Below are 16,115 nucleotides of genomic sequence, written 5' to 3' on the forward strand. Positions count from 1 at the left end.
AAAAAGTAGAAGAAAAAACGAAATTTTTTGAATTTAAATATTTTATTTTTTTTTATTAATTTTCCGGGCATATTTGAGAAGGAGCATAAATCAATTATTATTAACGAAGTTATTACCTAACTTTATCCGCAAAAATCTGAATGCCACCTCTCACATCCACCTAAAAACAGATCGTTACTGGTTTAATATGAAAAACTCCAAAGCCTATGAAACCATAGACTTACTTATATATTAACATAGACTGAGTGTACCTTCCGCGCTTTCTGGAGACAAGATCTCTTGGACTGGTTTGATGCTCTTTCTAGCACATTGTATCGAGAAACTAACGTGAATCTAATTGGGGGTATAGGCACGGTAGGGAAGGACTAGTTTCGCAGCTTTACGATATGTTGAAATAAACAGCACTGATAAAAAAAGATGGTGTCGTCACTTCACAAGACACTCTATGTTAATATCTAAGTCTATGTAGGAAACGATGATTCCCTCCAATCTATAGCTCAAATACGAGATCTGGCCAAGTACCTAAGAGGTGGAGGCTAAGAACTAATCAAAAAAGAAGAAAATCTCATCCCCTCTTTTATATTTATATTCGAGTTCCTATATACACATATTGTGTCAAAAAGGACAGAAATGTCAGTGGAATGCTCTTCGTAATTTTGACATTATTAGTATATGTGTCATATGGCGAGATATTTTTTAATACAGACGATAACAGCACCATTCAAAATTATGATAATGAACAACCGTACAATATTTATAAATGGGTACAACAATTACAACTGCAGACTTGTGCTTTTGTTGGAATAGGCCTAAAATATTATGCTGTGAGTATTATTTTTTTCCTTTTGAATTTTTATTTACAATCAACTTCTACATGAGAGTTTTAAGAAAATGCGAATGAATTTGTAACCATGGAAGAAAGGGCATCCAATGATGCTTTTCCTTATAGGTTTATTTCATTTTTGTAATAAATCTTGAGGCCACGTTCGCTGAACTCTTCTGATTGTTGGTCCATTCTGGTAGAGACGTTCAACCAGTTCGATGTCGTGGTTTCTTGTTCGACTTTTATGCTGGGTCGCTGCCATCTGTATTTCATTTTTATTACAAAGGGAATATTTAGATCATTGTGAATCGTGAGATTACTGACCTACAGGGTGCGCCAGTAATAATTGATCTAAGGACTTTCGTTTGAAGTCGATGTATGGTTGTGATGCGCGGTAAAATTAGCGCATCCCCAGAGATGGATACCGTACATCCAAATTGGTTCGAATATGATTTTGTATAAAAGCAATTTGTTATTCAATGATAATTTGGACGCCATACTAAGGAGCCAGGAGATTTGTCTGAACTTGAGATCCGACTGTCTGTATTTCATTTGGATGTGTTTATTCTATTTTAGTCTTTGGTCGATAGTCAATCAGAGGTATTTCCCTACTGTGCCTTATGCTGACTGATTTACGTGTATATTGTTAAGTATGAGTGGAGGAGAGATTTCCCAATGGGTGGTAACTGTTTCTTGTACTGACTTTTTTCGGTGATTTTTTTCTCCATTGATTGTACCATTCTGCGATTTATTGAAATTTTCATGAGCAATTCTTTTATACGTGTAAGTATATCTTTGGATATTAATAAAAGCTATTTTAATAAAACAGATAATAATTTCTCATAACTATTATTTTCAGCTATTTGTTGAAAATATCGAATATAAACAAAACAATACTATAAAGTCGACAAACTATTTCTTAGGAATATGCCACTACTCCACTTTAGAAACCTGGAACCTTTGTTCGAACAGTTTAGCCAAAAAGAGACGAAACAAATGCACGTTTAAACTTAAGCCAGGAGTTTACCAGAGTCGGGTACACAGAAGGTTCTGTGATTTTAAAGTCATGGTCAAAAATAAGGATTGCAGTTGTGTGTCGTCGATTTTGCAAGAAAACCTATTTAAAGTAAGAGGTAAAAGTGTTTTTGTTTTTAATACGAGCTGTGAAAACTCAAAATAAATATGTATAAAACCGAATACTTATGTATTGGATCCAAGGTTGTAGATTTGATCTTAAATATAGCAGAAGAGGCTATTGAGGATATTGAAGAGGTGTAAGATTTTAAGTACCTATTTATAGTCCACAGTACATCGTTCTTTTTAAAAAATGATTAAAAAAGTCTTAAAAATGGTCTAAATGGTAGCTCTAGCGCGGTTAGACTTTGTGTTTGCAGAACTATAATTTTTACCTTTAATCAAAAGATTTTGCGTTAGAGTAAAATAAATTATTTTTGTCGGACATAAAAGAGGGCGCGACACGCGCAAGATGTCACTTTAGCGCGGTACAGTTTTGTTATTACAAAACTCTTTATTGATAATTAATTACTTAAAATTATCGATCTCTTCTCCCACAAATTTACAGCCTCCTTTTTTTTGTGATATTTTTAATAAGTTTCTTTAATCCACTTATTTTATTAGTTGGATTATACAAATTGGTTATATATTATCATTAAAATATGGTCATATTGTCTTTCAACCAATTATGGGATATATCAGATTCTTATTAACATCCTAAGTGCTCTAAATTTTGTTGCAAACACAGGCTAAACACAGTTGCTCGAAATGACATGGTGTAGTTTTCCTCCGAGGTCCAGAAATATACCTGTGTGGCTCATAGCGCGGCGATAACGGCATAAAAAGTTTTGAAATTAATTTGTCGGACTGGCTATCTGATACCCAATTTTTGTCGGACAGTGCTATATTTGGATAAAGGACCCTTCAATATATCACTTGTAATTCGTGGCCGAAATTTTGTAATAGAAAAACATAACCTGCCACAATGAACATATTATTTACGTTGTCGGACTTAAGAAACGAGGCTGTAAATTTGTCGGACAAGGGATCGACAATCTTTAGTGATTAATTATGCTTTTTTTCATGAGGATCTTTCAGTGCGTCACAGTTCTTCGATTTCTTTCTAACGCATTAAATTGTATGTGACAGAAAAAAACGCACGTCTGTGATTATATTTCGTCGGTGACATTTATAACATTTATTCTAGTTGTCAATAGATGGCGCTATAATCGAACATAAATTAATTTGCGAATTATATAATATATCTACGAATATAATCTGAACAATTTAAAAGACTATACAAATCAAAGAAAATACCATTTTATAAATGCAATAAACACAATTGATTTGTTTTTATGTCAAATTGCAAATAAAATTTAACAACTGTCAGATTTAACTAAAATGTCACGGCACTAAAATGTATATTATCACGGACTTACCTTTTTTAAACGCTTTTATTTAGTTCAATAGATTGCGTCAAATTTTTGGATGTTAATTTGACTACCTTTTCTTCCATGCAAATGAATGAAAATTTGCAGACATATGCATTCGCGGTGACAATACACGAATAGACAACAAAAAATTTTTGTTTATGTTTATTAATTGTTTAAATAAAAAAAAAACGATTTTAATGGAAAAAGGCCTAAATTCTCTTGTTTCTTACAATGTAGAAACTTGAAACTTGTACGGATGGTAGCTAATGATATAACCTATACATAATTTCACTTTTTACGTTAATTGTTTACGTTACGCGTCATAAATAAACAATAAAGTTTTAAATTTTGAACACTCATATATTTGTTTATACAGTACGATGCAAGTGGAAGGAATAAATTCGTTATTTCGTAAAAAGGCGACTTGAACCCTGGAATGCTACCTGGGGTACACTTGTACCCCAACCTTGTTTGTAAGTTACACCAATTTTCAGTAGTGGGTGTAGAAAATATGAAAATAAACTTGTGAATAATAATATAATAAAATATTTTTGTATACAAAATAAATGCTTAGCATGTTATCTTAAGATTGTTTTTGTCATAAGTTCTTAAAACATACATATATAAATATTTTAGGTCGATTTTATTTGGGGTACCACTGTACCTCGATGTAGCAGATTGAGTTTAGAAAATAAGTGTAGCAATCCAGGGTTAAGGAAAAATCCCGAAAAAGGTCGATTTTATTTTTAAATTGCGATATTTTGGCATATATGTCATACTAGTGACGTCATCCTTCTGGGCGCGATGACGTAATCGATGATTTTTAAACGATTTTTTTAGTTCAATAGATTGCGTCAAATCTTTGGATGTTAATTTGACTACCTTTTCTTTCATTCACATGAATGAAAATTTGCAGACATATGCATTCGCGGGAACAATACACGAATAGACAACAAAAAATTTTTGTTTATGTTTATTAATTGTTTAAATAAAAAAAAAACGATTTTAATGGAAAAATGCCTATATTCTCTTGTTTTTTACAATGTAGAAACTTGAAACTTTTACGGATTGTAGCTAATGATATAACCTATACATAATTTCACTTTTTACGTTAATTTTTTTACGTTATGCGTCATAAATAAACAATAAAGTTTTAAATTTTGAACACTCATATGTTTGTTTATACAGTCTGATGCAAATGAAAGGAATAAATTCGTTATTTCGTAAAAAGGCGACTTTAAGGAAAAATCTCGAAAGAGGTCGATTTTTATTTTGAAATTACGATATTTTGGCATATATGTCATACTAGTGACGTCATCCATCTGGGCGCGATGACGTAATCGATGATTTTTTTAAATGAGAATAGGGGACATGCGATAGCCCATTTGAAAGGCAATTCAGTTCTTTATTCAGTAATGTAAAAATTTATATAATTGTTTGTACAGGGTGTCCAAAAATAATTTTTTAATTAAATTATTTGACAAGAAGAAGAATGTATGTAATTTATTTAACTCAGAATACATTTTACAGTTGCCCGTAAACAGAAAAACTGTGTATTACAGAAATAAACATTGCTTTTCGATTAAATTAAATATTCAAGCCAGCTCCCCCAGCCACCTGCCTCTTGGAAGTTTTAACATTCAATTTAAGCGAAAGGCAATGATTATTTGTGATATAAACATTTTTGTCTGGTTTATGACAGCAGTAAAATGTATTTTAATTTAAATTTAATAAGCTACACACATTCTTCTTTTTTTAAACTCTTTTGTTTAGTTCAATAGTTTGCGTCAAATCTTTAGAGGTTAATTTGCCTGCCTTTTCATCAATGCAAATGAATGAGAATTTGCAGACATATGCATTCGCGGGAACAATACACGAATAGTCAATAAAAAAATTTGTTTATGTTTAATAATTGTTAAAAAAACGATTTTTAATGGAAGATGCTTAAATTCTCTTGTTTTTTACAATCTAGAAATTTGAAATTTTTACGGATTGTAGCTAATGATATGAACTATACATAATGTCACTTTTTACGTTAATTGTTTACGTTATGCTTCACAAATAAACAATGAAGTTTCAAATTTTTTGCCGATTCCGACTACTTTTTATGTTTGTATATCATATGTTTTATATACATATTTTAATAAACATGACGATATATTTTAATGTTTGAAAAGTGTAAGACTAAAAAGTAAAAAATAAAAAAATATGAAAAAAAAGTTTTTAGGAAACGCTTTTCTTTAGTTCCGGGTGACTAAAATTATAAATATTAAAAAATCAACTAAAAAGCAAAAAATAAAAAAAAAATTGAAAAAATCCAACACATTCGTTAAAGAAAAGCGTGGGGCGAAAACCGTTTATTCGATGAAGACGCACCACGCTTTTCTTTGACGAATGTGTTGGATTTTTTCAATTTTTTTTATTTTTTGCTTTTTAGTTGATTTTTTAATATTTATAATTTTAGTCACCCGGAACTAAAGAAAAGCGTTTCCTAAAAACTTTTTTTTCATATTTTTTTATTTTCTATCATTTGTTACGCACTGAAAAATGCTCATGAAAAGAAATATATCAATACTTTCAATTGAAAATTAAGAGTTTTGTAATAACAAAACACCGCGCTAGAGTGACATCTTGCGGATGTCGGACTCGACGTTTGTGCCCTCTTTTTTTGCGATAGAAATAATTTATTGAAGTTATACTTCTTTAGGCACGAGGGTGAATTTTTACATTCCCTGGCGCATGCGCACACCGACAGTATGGTATTAGTCGCTACATCTTTTAAGTTATGTAGCGCAAATAAGGTGTGCGTGAAAAGAATATATTATTAGTGTTTTTAGTAAATATTTTATTATAATTTTTATGTCTGTGAATTTGTCTTCCTCCTAATAAGTATTATTGAAAATGTTTATTTTCAATTAATGTATCTGTCACCGTGATTGTAATTATGTCCGAGAAATGAGCCACTGAATAGGTTATGAAACGTAAGGTCCGATGAAATGGTAGCCGATCGGTAGAGCATTCGCCTAAGGATTGAGAGGTCCCATGTTCGATTCCTGACAAATGCATATCCTTTTTTTTAATTTTTGGTAATTAATTTGGTATTTTTTTAAAATTTTTTTCTTTTTGTTCTTTCTAAAAGTAGTTCAATATTTAAATACAATACAAAAAAACTGTTTAAAGTAGATAGGTATATTGATTTCGTTGAAATCATAATATGAAGTTAGATTATATTATAGTAGAAGTATAATTTCTTACGTGCGTAAAAGTACACACATTCTTTTTTTTATTCTAACGCATAATCTTTACAGTTTGGCAATCACAAATGTAACGAGGTACTGTGGACTATTGGGGTCAATGATAAGCCGAGATAGTACTTGTATGAACAAAATAGAAATAAAAATAGGACGCTAAAAACAAGGTACGAGTACAACAGCACGCCACAGAGTGATATGTAGCAGCACTATAACCAAAGATAACAGAAAAGTATCTTTTAGAATTCTGCCGTCCGTTAGCTAAAACATCGCTAAGCCACAGCGACCGATTTTGAGATATGAGCAAAAAAGAGGGAGAAATTTTCAAGACATTGCTACTTTAAAACTATTTATCGTAGAAGTATGTATGTTACTTCGAAAGGAACGTGTTTTAATTCTCTTCCAATTAAATAGAGTTTCAAACAAAATTTACTTATTTTATGGTATAAAAAAACAGTAGAAGTGGTTTTAGCTGTGTCATTTATTATTTATTACATATGAAAACCTTTACTAAAACATCACTAACCGTACTTTAATGACGTTGTAGTTTAGTATTTTGGAACAAATGTTTGATACTTTTTTTACATAACTAAATTATCAATAATTCCGACACTATAATATCGCTACGGTATTTAATGACGTTATAGTTAAGGTTTTGATTTAATTTTTAAAACAAAACCTTGTCTAAAACATCACTAAAGGTGTTTAATTGTTTTTTGGCTAAAATAGTTTACTCCAGTAGCCATTTTTTATATTACATGCTTAACTAAAACATCACTTATTTGATAACCTTTCCTTAATAGCGATGTTTTAGTTAAGTAATAATGCCTTAGATTTGAAACAATACAGTAAAATGCCGTTAACCAACAAAATAAAACGGCAAACTTTGGACAAGAAACATTTATTATTATTAAAGAAATGAAAAAGGTATAAAAACAAAGTAGCACTCATAGGCCATTTAAAAAATCGAACAAAAAACAGAACTTATCAAATGAATATCCAATTTTTAGACGAAAAGAATGTAATTATTTATGTACTTAATTTCGTAGACTGGTCTAAGAAAAATAACAAAATACATAAGGGACGGGCGCGCAGGATAGATTGAGTGGATATGATGGATAAGATTTTGATGAGGCATATTTCGCGTGAATCCGAAAGCACCAATAATAGTACTAATACTTGTTTCATGAATCAGGAACTAGATTTATTTTTAAATGTTGTCGTATTTTAAAACATTGTTATCCATCCTGTCCGTCCGTCTCCTAATCATAGAAATTATTTCTCTTATATTATATTATCATTAGCTCTAGATATTTAAAAGTTATCAACGTTAACATAAATCTAGTTTTATTCCCCTCCTCGTCATCAGTTTTTGTTGGTAATGTTTTCCAAAATGTCAATTTATGTGGCGTTAATTTGTCCATTAACGTAGTTTTTCGGTTAAGTTCAACGCCTTTTGGAGAAGTGCGAAATGTGAGAATCATACAACTTGGATTTTTTAAATATCTGTCAGTCATAAAATGCAGATATATAAAATCTTCATTAAAATTATTTTTATATAGTATCCCGAATGAATTTCGGTTAAAACAAACATGTTTCATATTTTATAAGTAACCTCTTGGGTTACTTTTTTGTATACGCTTCTCACTTATCAAATTTGGAACATTAACAAAATTTTGTGGTGACATAGATTTGACTATCACTTTGGAGTTATTTATCGAAGCAACTGGGTCTTCGAAATCGGTAGTCATACAGATTACCCTTCTTCTTCATTGCAAGTTCTACTTGATGGTGAACTTGATCAGCGCTCATAAACGTATGATCAGGTTAAAAATAAAATAAGGAAATTTCTTCTGTAGATATTAAGTCACTGTTTACCATATGAACTAATTTAGATAAAAGTAGACAATTCTTATTTTGCGCTGTACAATTATCTAAGCATATATTAATGTTCTGCGCTGTCCAATGTTCTTATTTTGCGCTGTACCATAATTATCTAACCATATATTAATGTTCTGGATATCGCGATTTTGCATTAAACATACATTGAAGGCGCTCATTATATATTTTTGTTTCCGTCCAGCTATGCCATCATGCCACAAAACGGTTAACGGTTTTTGATTAGATGTTATTGTTCCCAGGGAAGCAAAAGTTTGATTGTAAGCAATTAAACGTGGGCAAAAGATTATACTTTTAAAGGTTTCTATTCTTGGTAGCATTATGAGCTTTTCTAAATCTGAAGATATATAAATTACATTGTCACTTGGAGCCAGATTTTTATGCTTAGTATACAACTCCCTGGCTTGTGTAGATATACTTAAGGCGATGTTTTCGAAATTCGACACAAGGATTGCAATCTACTACAGTATTACAATCATGTGGTGTTTGCTGTTTATGTAAATTAAAAGACTCACACATTTCGCACTCCTCATTACCAAGTAGAGTGAATGAAATATTCAAAGTTTTGAGTTATTTGCGATAAACCTCATAGGACATATTTTATTTTCTTCTGGATATTTTGAACAGAAATCTTTGTACATAGAAGTTATATTGATATCGCTCGGTAAATATCGTCTCAATGACGTGCTCGCGTTTGTAGTGCGCTCTGCAGGATTGAATGATTGTATGTGGTTATTAATTAACTGGCGATCTACACGAGGCGTTTTCTGGTGTTTTCCACGCATGTCTGAATGAATGGGATTTGTAGCATCAAGTGACCTCAATATCGCATCGTTATTTTTTTTATAACCCAAGGTAGTCAAAAAAATATTTTACACACGTCAATAACAGATCCACTTCTTTTCTTCTTAAACGAAAAACATCTTTTCGGCTTTCTTTTAGGTTCACTTGTGTATTTTCTTTTCGGAACTGCTACAGCCACTTGAGACATAACATAACTCTTCGCTATTCAAAAGACAAACTCCAAAAATCAGAGTTTAACTGCGCTCTATCTTGCTCAGTAAATTGCTCAGTATTCTAATTGCTTTTTAGCTTTCTTCTCTTTAATCCGTTCACTAGGCCAGTGTCATACTTCTTTCGTTTCTGTGGTTGGACATCAAGTTCACTTCTCCCCGTACCAGTGCTTTTCGTTTGCATAGTGCCAGTATTTTTGTTTTTATTAGTCCAATCTACAGTGTGTCTTCTTGGCTCTTTTTTTTTCCCATTTTCAATGCATCTTAGTTCTCGAAAATCTGTCATAACACGTATTTTTTTATGTTTATTTGACGACAGTGAATTACGGAATGTATGAGGCGGTGAAGATTTGGTGAATGTAGCTGTATAAGTAGAAGGCTCGGTTAAATTTGTAGGAAAAGTTCGTAATTGACTTTTCTTTGGCAATTTTCGGTGCAAAGGAACGTTTTCTGACAAATTTAAATCGTCTGAATCTTCGCTTGAATCCGGATTATAATCTTTGTCAAGAACTGAGTCGTCTGAATTAAATTCTAATATATTAGGGCATAATGATGGTTTTGTATTATTATCAGGGTGAAAAGAATTATGTTGGATAGAATCAGGTACATTATCAGAAGGAAAATCATCTGCCGGCATTTCTTCATTACAAAACATATCAGTGTTTTCTAATGATATGCTGGGAAAGGCTTTGTTAAGCATAGTAATTTCATTTATCAAATTTCGGGATTGGTAAGATTTTAAACTATTTTGAGTTTCACTTTTGTTGAAAACTGCCGACGTCATGGAATATGGTCGAGCATACAAATTGTTTACAAATTCTGTTTACTGTTCGCATTTTAAAGTAATCCGAACTTGGTATTTTTTACGTTACCATATTATCTAATATGAGTTGAGATCGCCGGGAAATTTTAGAACTGCAAAAAACGAAAAATTACATTTACTATGAATATTAATAGGTATTATTGGAATAGGATTAGAAAACAAGTAAATATTTCTTAAACAACATAAACTCTCATACACACCAACACACTATCATGGAAACATACAAAATATACATTCTTTCATCTTGTACATGTATGTACATTACAAGTCGTAATTAAGATTCCATTAACTTTTAAAGCGCATTTGTTAAAAAATTTTAGTAATAATAACAAGGAGGAACTTACGAAGGAATTTTCTTAGCCATATTGATGATTTGGCGTGAAATATGCTGTTCACCAAAAGCGCGTGACATACTTTGTCCAACCCAACCAACAATAGAACAATACTGACGATTTGACGATATAAGATATAAATCTAAACGGGAACTGGTGTATGTTTTCAAAAGACTGATAGTGTGTAAATAAATTTATTAAATCAGCTAAGTACTTTCAGCATATTATGCCATCATCAGAGCTATCGTCTTATAGGTGTAAAAACCTCAAAAGAAGAGAAAACTTCGAACAAACACATTCTTTAGTTTAAAATAAACCCAGGGATATAACCACTGGTTAGGGTAAAAACCCTTAAATGTTTAAAAATTACATTTAATGTGTTTTTTATAAAATGGCTACCATTCTTACAAACAGCTGTTACTGACAGTAACAGCTGTTTGTAAGAATGGTAGCCATTTTATAAAAACACATTAAATGTAATTTTTAAACATTTAAGGGTTTTTACCCTAACCAGTGGTTATATCCCTGGGTTTATTTTAAACTAAAGAATGTGTTTGTTCGAAGTTTTCTCTTCTTTTGAGGTTTTTACACCTATAAGACGATAGCTCTGATGATGGCATAATATGCTGAAAGTACTTAGCTGATTTAATAAATTTATTTACACACTATCAGTCTTTTGAAAACATACACCAGTTCCCGTTTAGATTTATATAGAAGTGTGTACAAGTCAAACAGTCTTTTTCTATTCTATTTATTGATATAAGATATGACATATGACCGCAGTGTAGGACAGGTGAGACGGTGAGTGGGAGGTCGCCTAGTGATGTTTTAGCGTAGTATTGTTACTTAAAGGTGTTTTAGTTAGGGAACTTCTAGGAGAATATTTGTCACAAAACACGCTAAGGGCGGTTAGTGATGTTTAAGTTTTACATCGTACAGCAATATTTTAAAAATGTTCCTTAGCTTTAATATCGTTAAGAAATTTTATCGGTATTTTAGTGTAGTCATTTTGTATAACGGGTTTTTAGATAAGTATTGTTTCGCGATGTAGTGAAATAAACCTTGACTAAAAAAAGTTAAAGTATGTTAACGGTCTTATAGCTGTATAACTTTGGGCAACGTGGTTTTAGCTAGGTAGCTTACATGAAAATTTAAACAAAATACTATCATTGAAGGCGGTTCCTGATGTTTTAGTTGAGTAATGTGGATAAACGTAGTTTAAGCTGTGTAAATTTAAAATTTTGTTGTAGATAACGATGTTTTTGCTTATGCTGCTATCTTTGAAACTACAAAACTTAGAAATACGAATCCAGGACAGATCGATAGAGAATTTTTTTTTATATAGTGTGGCATCTATAACTCAAAATCGGCCTATGGTGGCTTAGCGATGTTTTAGCTAACGGACGGCAGAATTTAGCGCTGAACATAACCCGATATCAAGCGGTAGTATAGCCAATGCCAACAACAATTACGAAATCAAAAAATAAGAACAGTTGCATTTAACTGCCTGAGAAAATGTTTACAAATCGCCGTAGAGCAGAGAAAGAACAGATGAAATTTTAATATGGAACATAATGGAAGTAGACTACTCAATTACACAAAAGTTGGAAAACAGAGCCCTTCACTGGTAAAGGCATGTCATTGTATAGAGAATACCAGAGCAATAGGAAATGCTATAATAGACAGATACCTCAGAGAAGGTGAATGGAAGAATAGAGTGCAGTGGAGGATAAAAGGCCAAGTTATGATTGGAAAAAGCCGCACAAAAAAAGGAGAATAGCTTTAAATTGTTGTATCTTCCTCTATAGGTATTAGTGGAGTCACTGAAGATTTTCACTTCCGATTTCGTTGAACCTTCATCTATTTTCATAAAAATTGGTGAGTAGTTAGAATATACTTCAAGGAACAAAGGTGACATGATGCCAACTTGCGCTTTTACCCTGGGGGTGGATGCCACCCCTTCTCGTGGGTGAAATTTTTTATATTAAAAATAATACCAGAAATCGATAGAGGGGCAAATTCTAAGCAAATTCTATAAAAAATTATTAACATAAATCAATACTTTTTGAGTTATTAAATATAAAGGTTATATTTTTTCTTAAAAAAAATGCATGTTTTAAAGCTGTTTTTCACGTATTATTCAAAAACTATAACTTTATGTAAAAAAGTTATTATTACCAAAATTAAAGATTATAAAAAATTTTATACACTCCCCACTTAAGGAACTAAACTAATGTTATTTCAAAGTGAGTTAAGAGTAATTGAATGTATATTTTTTTCGATGAGTACTCAAATCTAAGTATTCAAGCTTCCATAACGGGAAAACCATGCATTTTATATAATATACTTGTTAAGCACTTCTCAAAGTACTTCGGAATACCTATCAAATAAGCTCCAGTAGAAGTTAATAGCATCAAAATTTAGCAAGTTATGATGAAAATAAGAGAACCCTTTCGATTTTTATAGGAAAAAGTGAATAAGAGAAAATTAAAATTTGTAGTAATCTTCACAATAATTTCTTTAGGTTAATATAGTTAATGACTTTCAACAATTTTGACCAGTTTAGAATGCATATTTTTGAAGAAAAAATATAATTTAAAAAAATTTGAATTTTTAAAATTATCGTACTTTTCATTTTATTTTGATAATAACTCCAAAATTACTCAATATACGTAAAAAATCATATATAGCTAAATTTTAATTTTTTCTATTCCAAATACTTTATCTATTTTACTATTTCTGTAGAGTAAAAAATAAGCGAGATAGAAACGTTTAATATTTCAATTTTGCTGCGAGAACCATGTAACCGGGGCCATTTAACCTTTTATTTTTAAAAAAGTAAGAAGTCTAAATAGTCTAGGCGCCAAATAGAGGTCACCGTGTCATTTTCAATTCTGATGGACAAACTCAACGGTTTCTTATGGATTTTGGGCTGCTGATTACGAATTTCGAGGTGGGATTTCGATCCGAGTGGTCAAAAAATTGTTATAAACAATTTAATTGTTTATAAATTGTTTATAAGACTCTGGATCATAAACTAAAAGAGATACAAAAAATGTTTCAAATAAAATTTGTTCCCTAATAAAAAACGAGGAAACAACCGTTTACTAAACTTAATTCTGACAATTAGAACTCAAGATATTGTAAAATTAATTCACAATGCAAATTGCAAATGGCAAAATAAGTATTTTTCGAAGCTTTACCGATCGTAACTCGGCTTCTACGCATGAAATTGAGCCTTATAAGGTGTCATTTTAAAGCTTAATTTAGAGGATTCCAAACAAAGTTTGTTAAATTATTTGATCTTCATTTATTTTAAAGTTATACCCGTTTGAAGTTATAATTTTCTTTAAAAAATTGTACATTAATTTGCTTATAAAGGTTTCAAGCAAACTTGAGCTATAAACATTTATACTTTAATTAACAATAATGATAAAACAACTTAAAAGGAATAATTTGGGCTTAAGATAATGTTCGTAAGTTTATTTTTGACTAAGATGTCGATATTTTAATGGCGCGCTATGAGGCGCAAGATTGGCTCACAGTCAAGTAAGTATGTATTCTTCGACTCTTTATCGATCGTAACTCGGCTTCTACGCATGAAAATGAGCCAATATGTGATATCCATATAAAAATGGATTGAGTTCTTTTGCAGCATCATCATTGCATATAAAACGAGAATTTATGATGTGGCGGCATACACACAATTGACGGGCCTTGATGATGCCGCAAAAGAACTAGATCCACTTTATATGGATATCATATAGATAATTAGACTCTGAAGCCTCAAAAAGTTTTAGTTTTACTGCCTACAAGAACAGACTTGTACTACCATGTAACTGTTAAAATTTCGCTAAGAACTTATGCAGATGTAAAAAAGCTGATATTCCCTGTATATCTCTATGCAGATGCATGAAAAAAATATTTGTAAAAATAGTATTAATAAATAATATCAACTTACTTTTTAGTTATACTTCTGAAATATTAGTTTTTAATGTTTTTTTCTCATTTAGTGCAAACAATAGAAGACAATGTAAATAGAATGAAAGGTGATAGGAGGTACAGTATGATGATTTAATTATAAGAATTATATGATAAAATTTTATTAGGATCTTCAAAAATGAAAAATGAAGATAACGTATGTATACATAGAAATTATAATTTGCATCGAGAAGTTAGCGCGTGAACTTTTACGCGGTGAGCCGATCTTGCGCCTCATAGCGCGCGCCATTAAAATATCGACATCTTGGCCAAAACTAAACTTATGAACACTTTCATAACCTCAAATTATTCCTTTTGAGTTTTTATATTACTATTGTTCATTAAAGTATAAATGTTTATAGCTCAAATTTGCTTGAAACCCTTATAAACAAATGAATGTACAATATTTTTAAGAAAATTCTAAACTCAAACGGGTATAACTTTAAAACAAATGAAGATCAATTAATTGATCAAACTTTGTTTGGAAGCCCGTTAATTAAGCTTTAAAACGACACCTTCTAAGACTTATTATTTACATGCGTAGAAGCCGAGTTACGATCGATAAAGCTTCGAAAAATACTTATTTTGCAATTTGCAATTTGCATTGTGCACTAATTTTACAATATCTTGAGTTTTAATTGTTAGATTTAAGTTTAGTAAACGGTTTTTTCTTCGTTTTTTATTAAGGAACAAATTTTATTTGAAACATTGTTTTTTTATCTCTTTTAGTTTATGAGCCAGAGCCTTATAAACAATTTATAAACAATTAAATTGTTTATAACAATTTTTTGACCACTCGGACCGAAATCCCCCTCGAAATTCGTAATCAGCAGCCAAAAATCCATAAGAAACCGTTGAGTTTTTCCATCAGAATTGAAAAGGACACGGTGACCCCTCTGGCGCCTAGACTAAAAAGACTAATTTGACGTTTTTTAATAGCTCTTGAATCAACTGTTAACTAGTTTTTAGGTGAACCTTATATAAAAAACCTTATTAAAAATTAACGGAGGTATTTCCAAAAGAACAATAACATTTTTTGGAAAATTTTTTAAAAGATACATTTTGTAACATTTTTGGTGCATAAATTTTTTATGCTATCAACTTGTTCAAAGGCTTATTTGATAGATATTTCTAGGAACTTTGACAAATGTTTAATAAGTTTATGTTATAAAATGCACCGTTTTCCTGGTATTTAAGATTGAATACTTATATTTGAGTACTTTGACGAAAGAAATATACATTTAATTACCTATAACTCACTTTTAGTTAACATTAAAAGGTTTTTCTAGTAAGGGGTTTATTTGATTTTTTATTAGCCTCAATTTTGATAATAATAACTTATTTGCAAAAACTTATAGTTTTTGGGTTATTTATGAAAAATCGGTTAAAAACGCTGGACGGAAGGGCCGCCCGAGAACTTTATCGTGCCGATCTATTATCGTTATGGTACTAGATATTGGCATTCTATAAAAATAACAAAGTTACTCGTTATTTTGATATTTTAGAAACACCTACTGTACTTAAAAGTATTTTATGGTTCTACGCA

General features: G+C 30.9%; 1 protein-coding gene across 1 annotated transcript in view; it reads left to right on the plus strand.

Moving 5' to 3' along the window:
* Nucleotides 1-641: 641 nt before the first annotated feature.
* The window catches only part of LOC114337688 (uncharacterized), a 50,758-nt gene continuing 35,284 nt past the window's right edge, over nt 642-16,115 (plus strand). The window contains exons 1-2 of the mRNA XM_028288201.2: nt 642-824; nt 1,683-1,956. Coding sequence (XP_028144002.1) covers nt 642-824; nt 1,683-1,956 — 457 coding nt within the window. The remainder of the gene's footprint in view (nt 825-1,682; nt 1,957-16,115) is intronic.

The sequence above is a fragment of the Diabrotica virgifera genome, chromosome 2, assembly GCF_917563875.1.
Source record: "Diabrotica virgifera virgifera chromosome 2, PGI_DIABVI_V3a".
In the NCBI taxonomy this organism is placed as follows: domain Eukaryota; kingdom Metazoa; phylum Arthropoda; class Insecta; order Coleoptera; family Chrysomelidae; genus Diabrotica; species Diabrotica virgifera.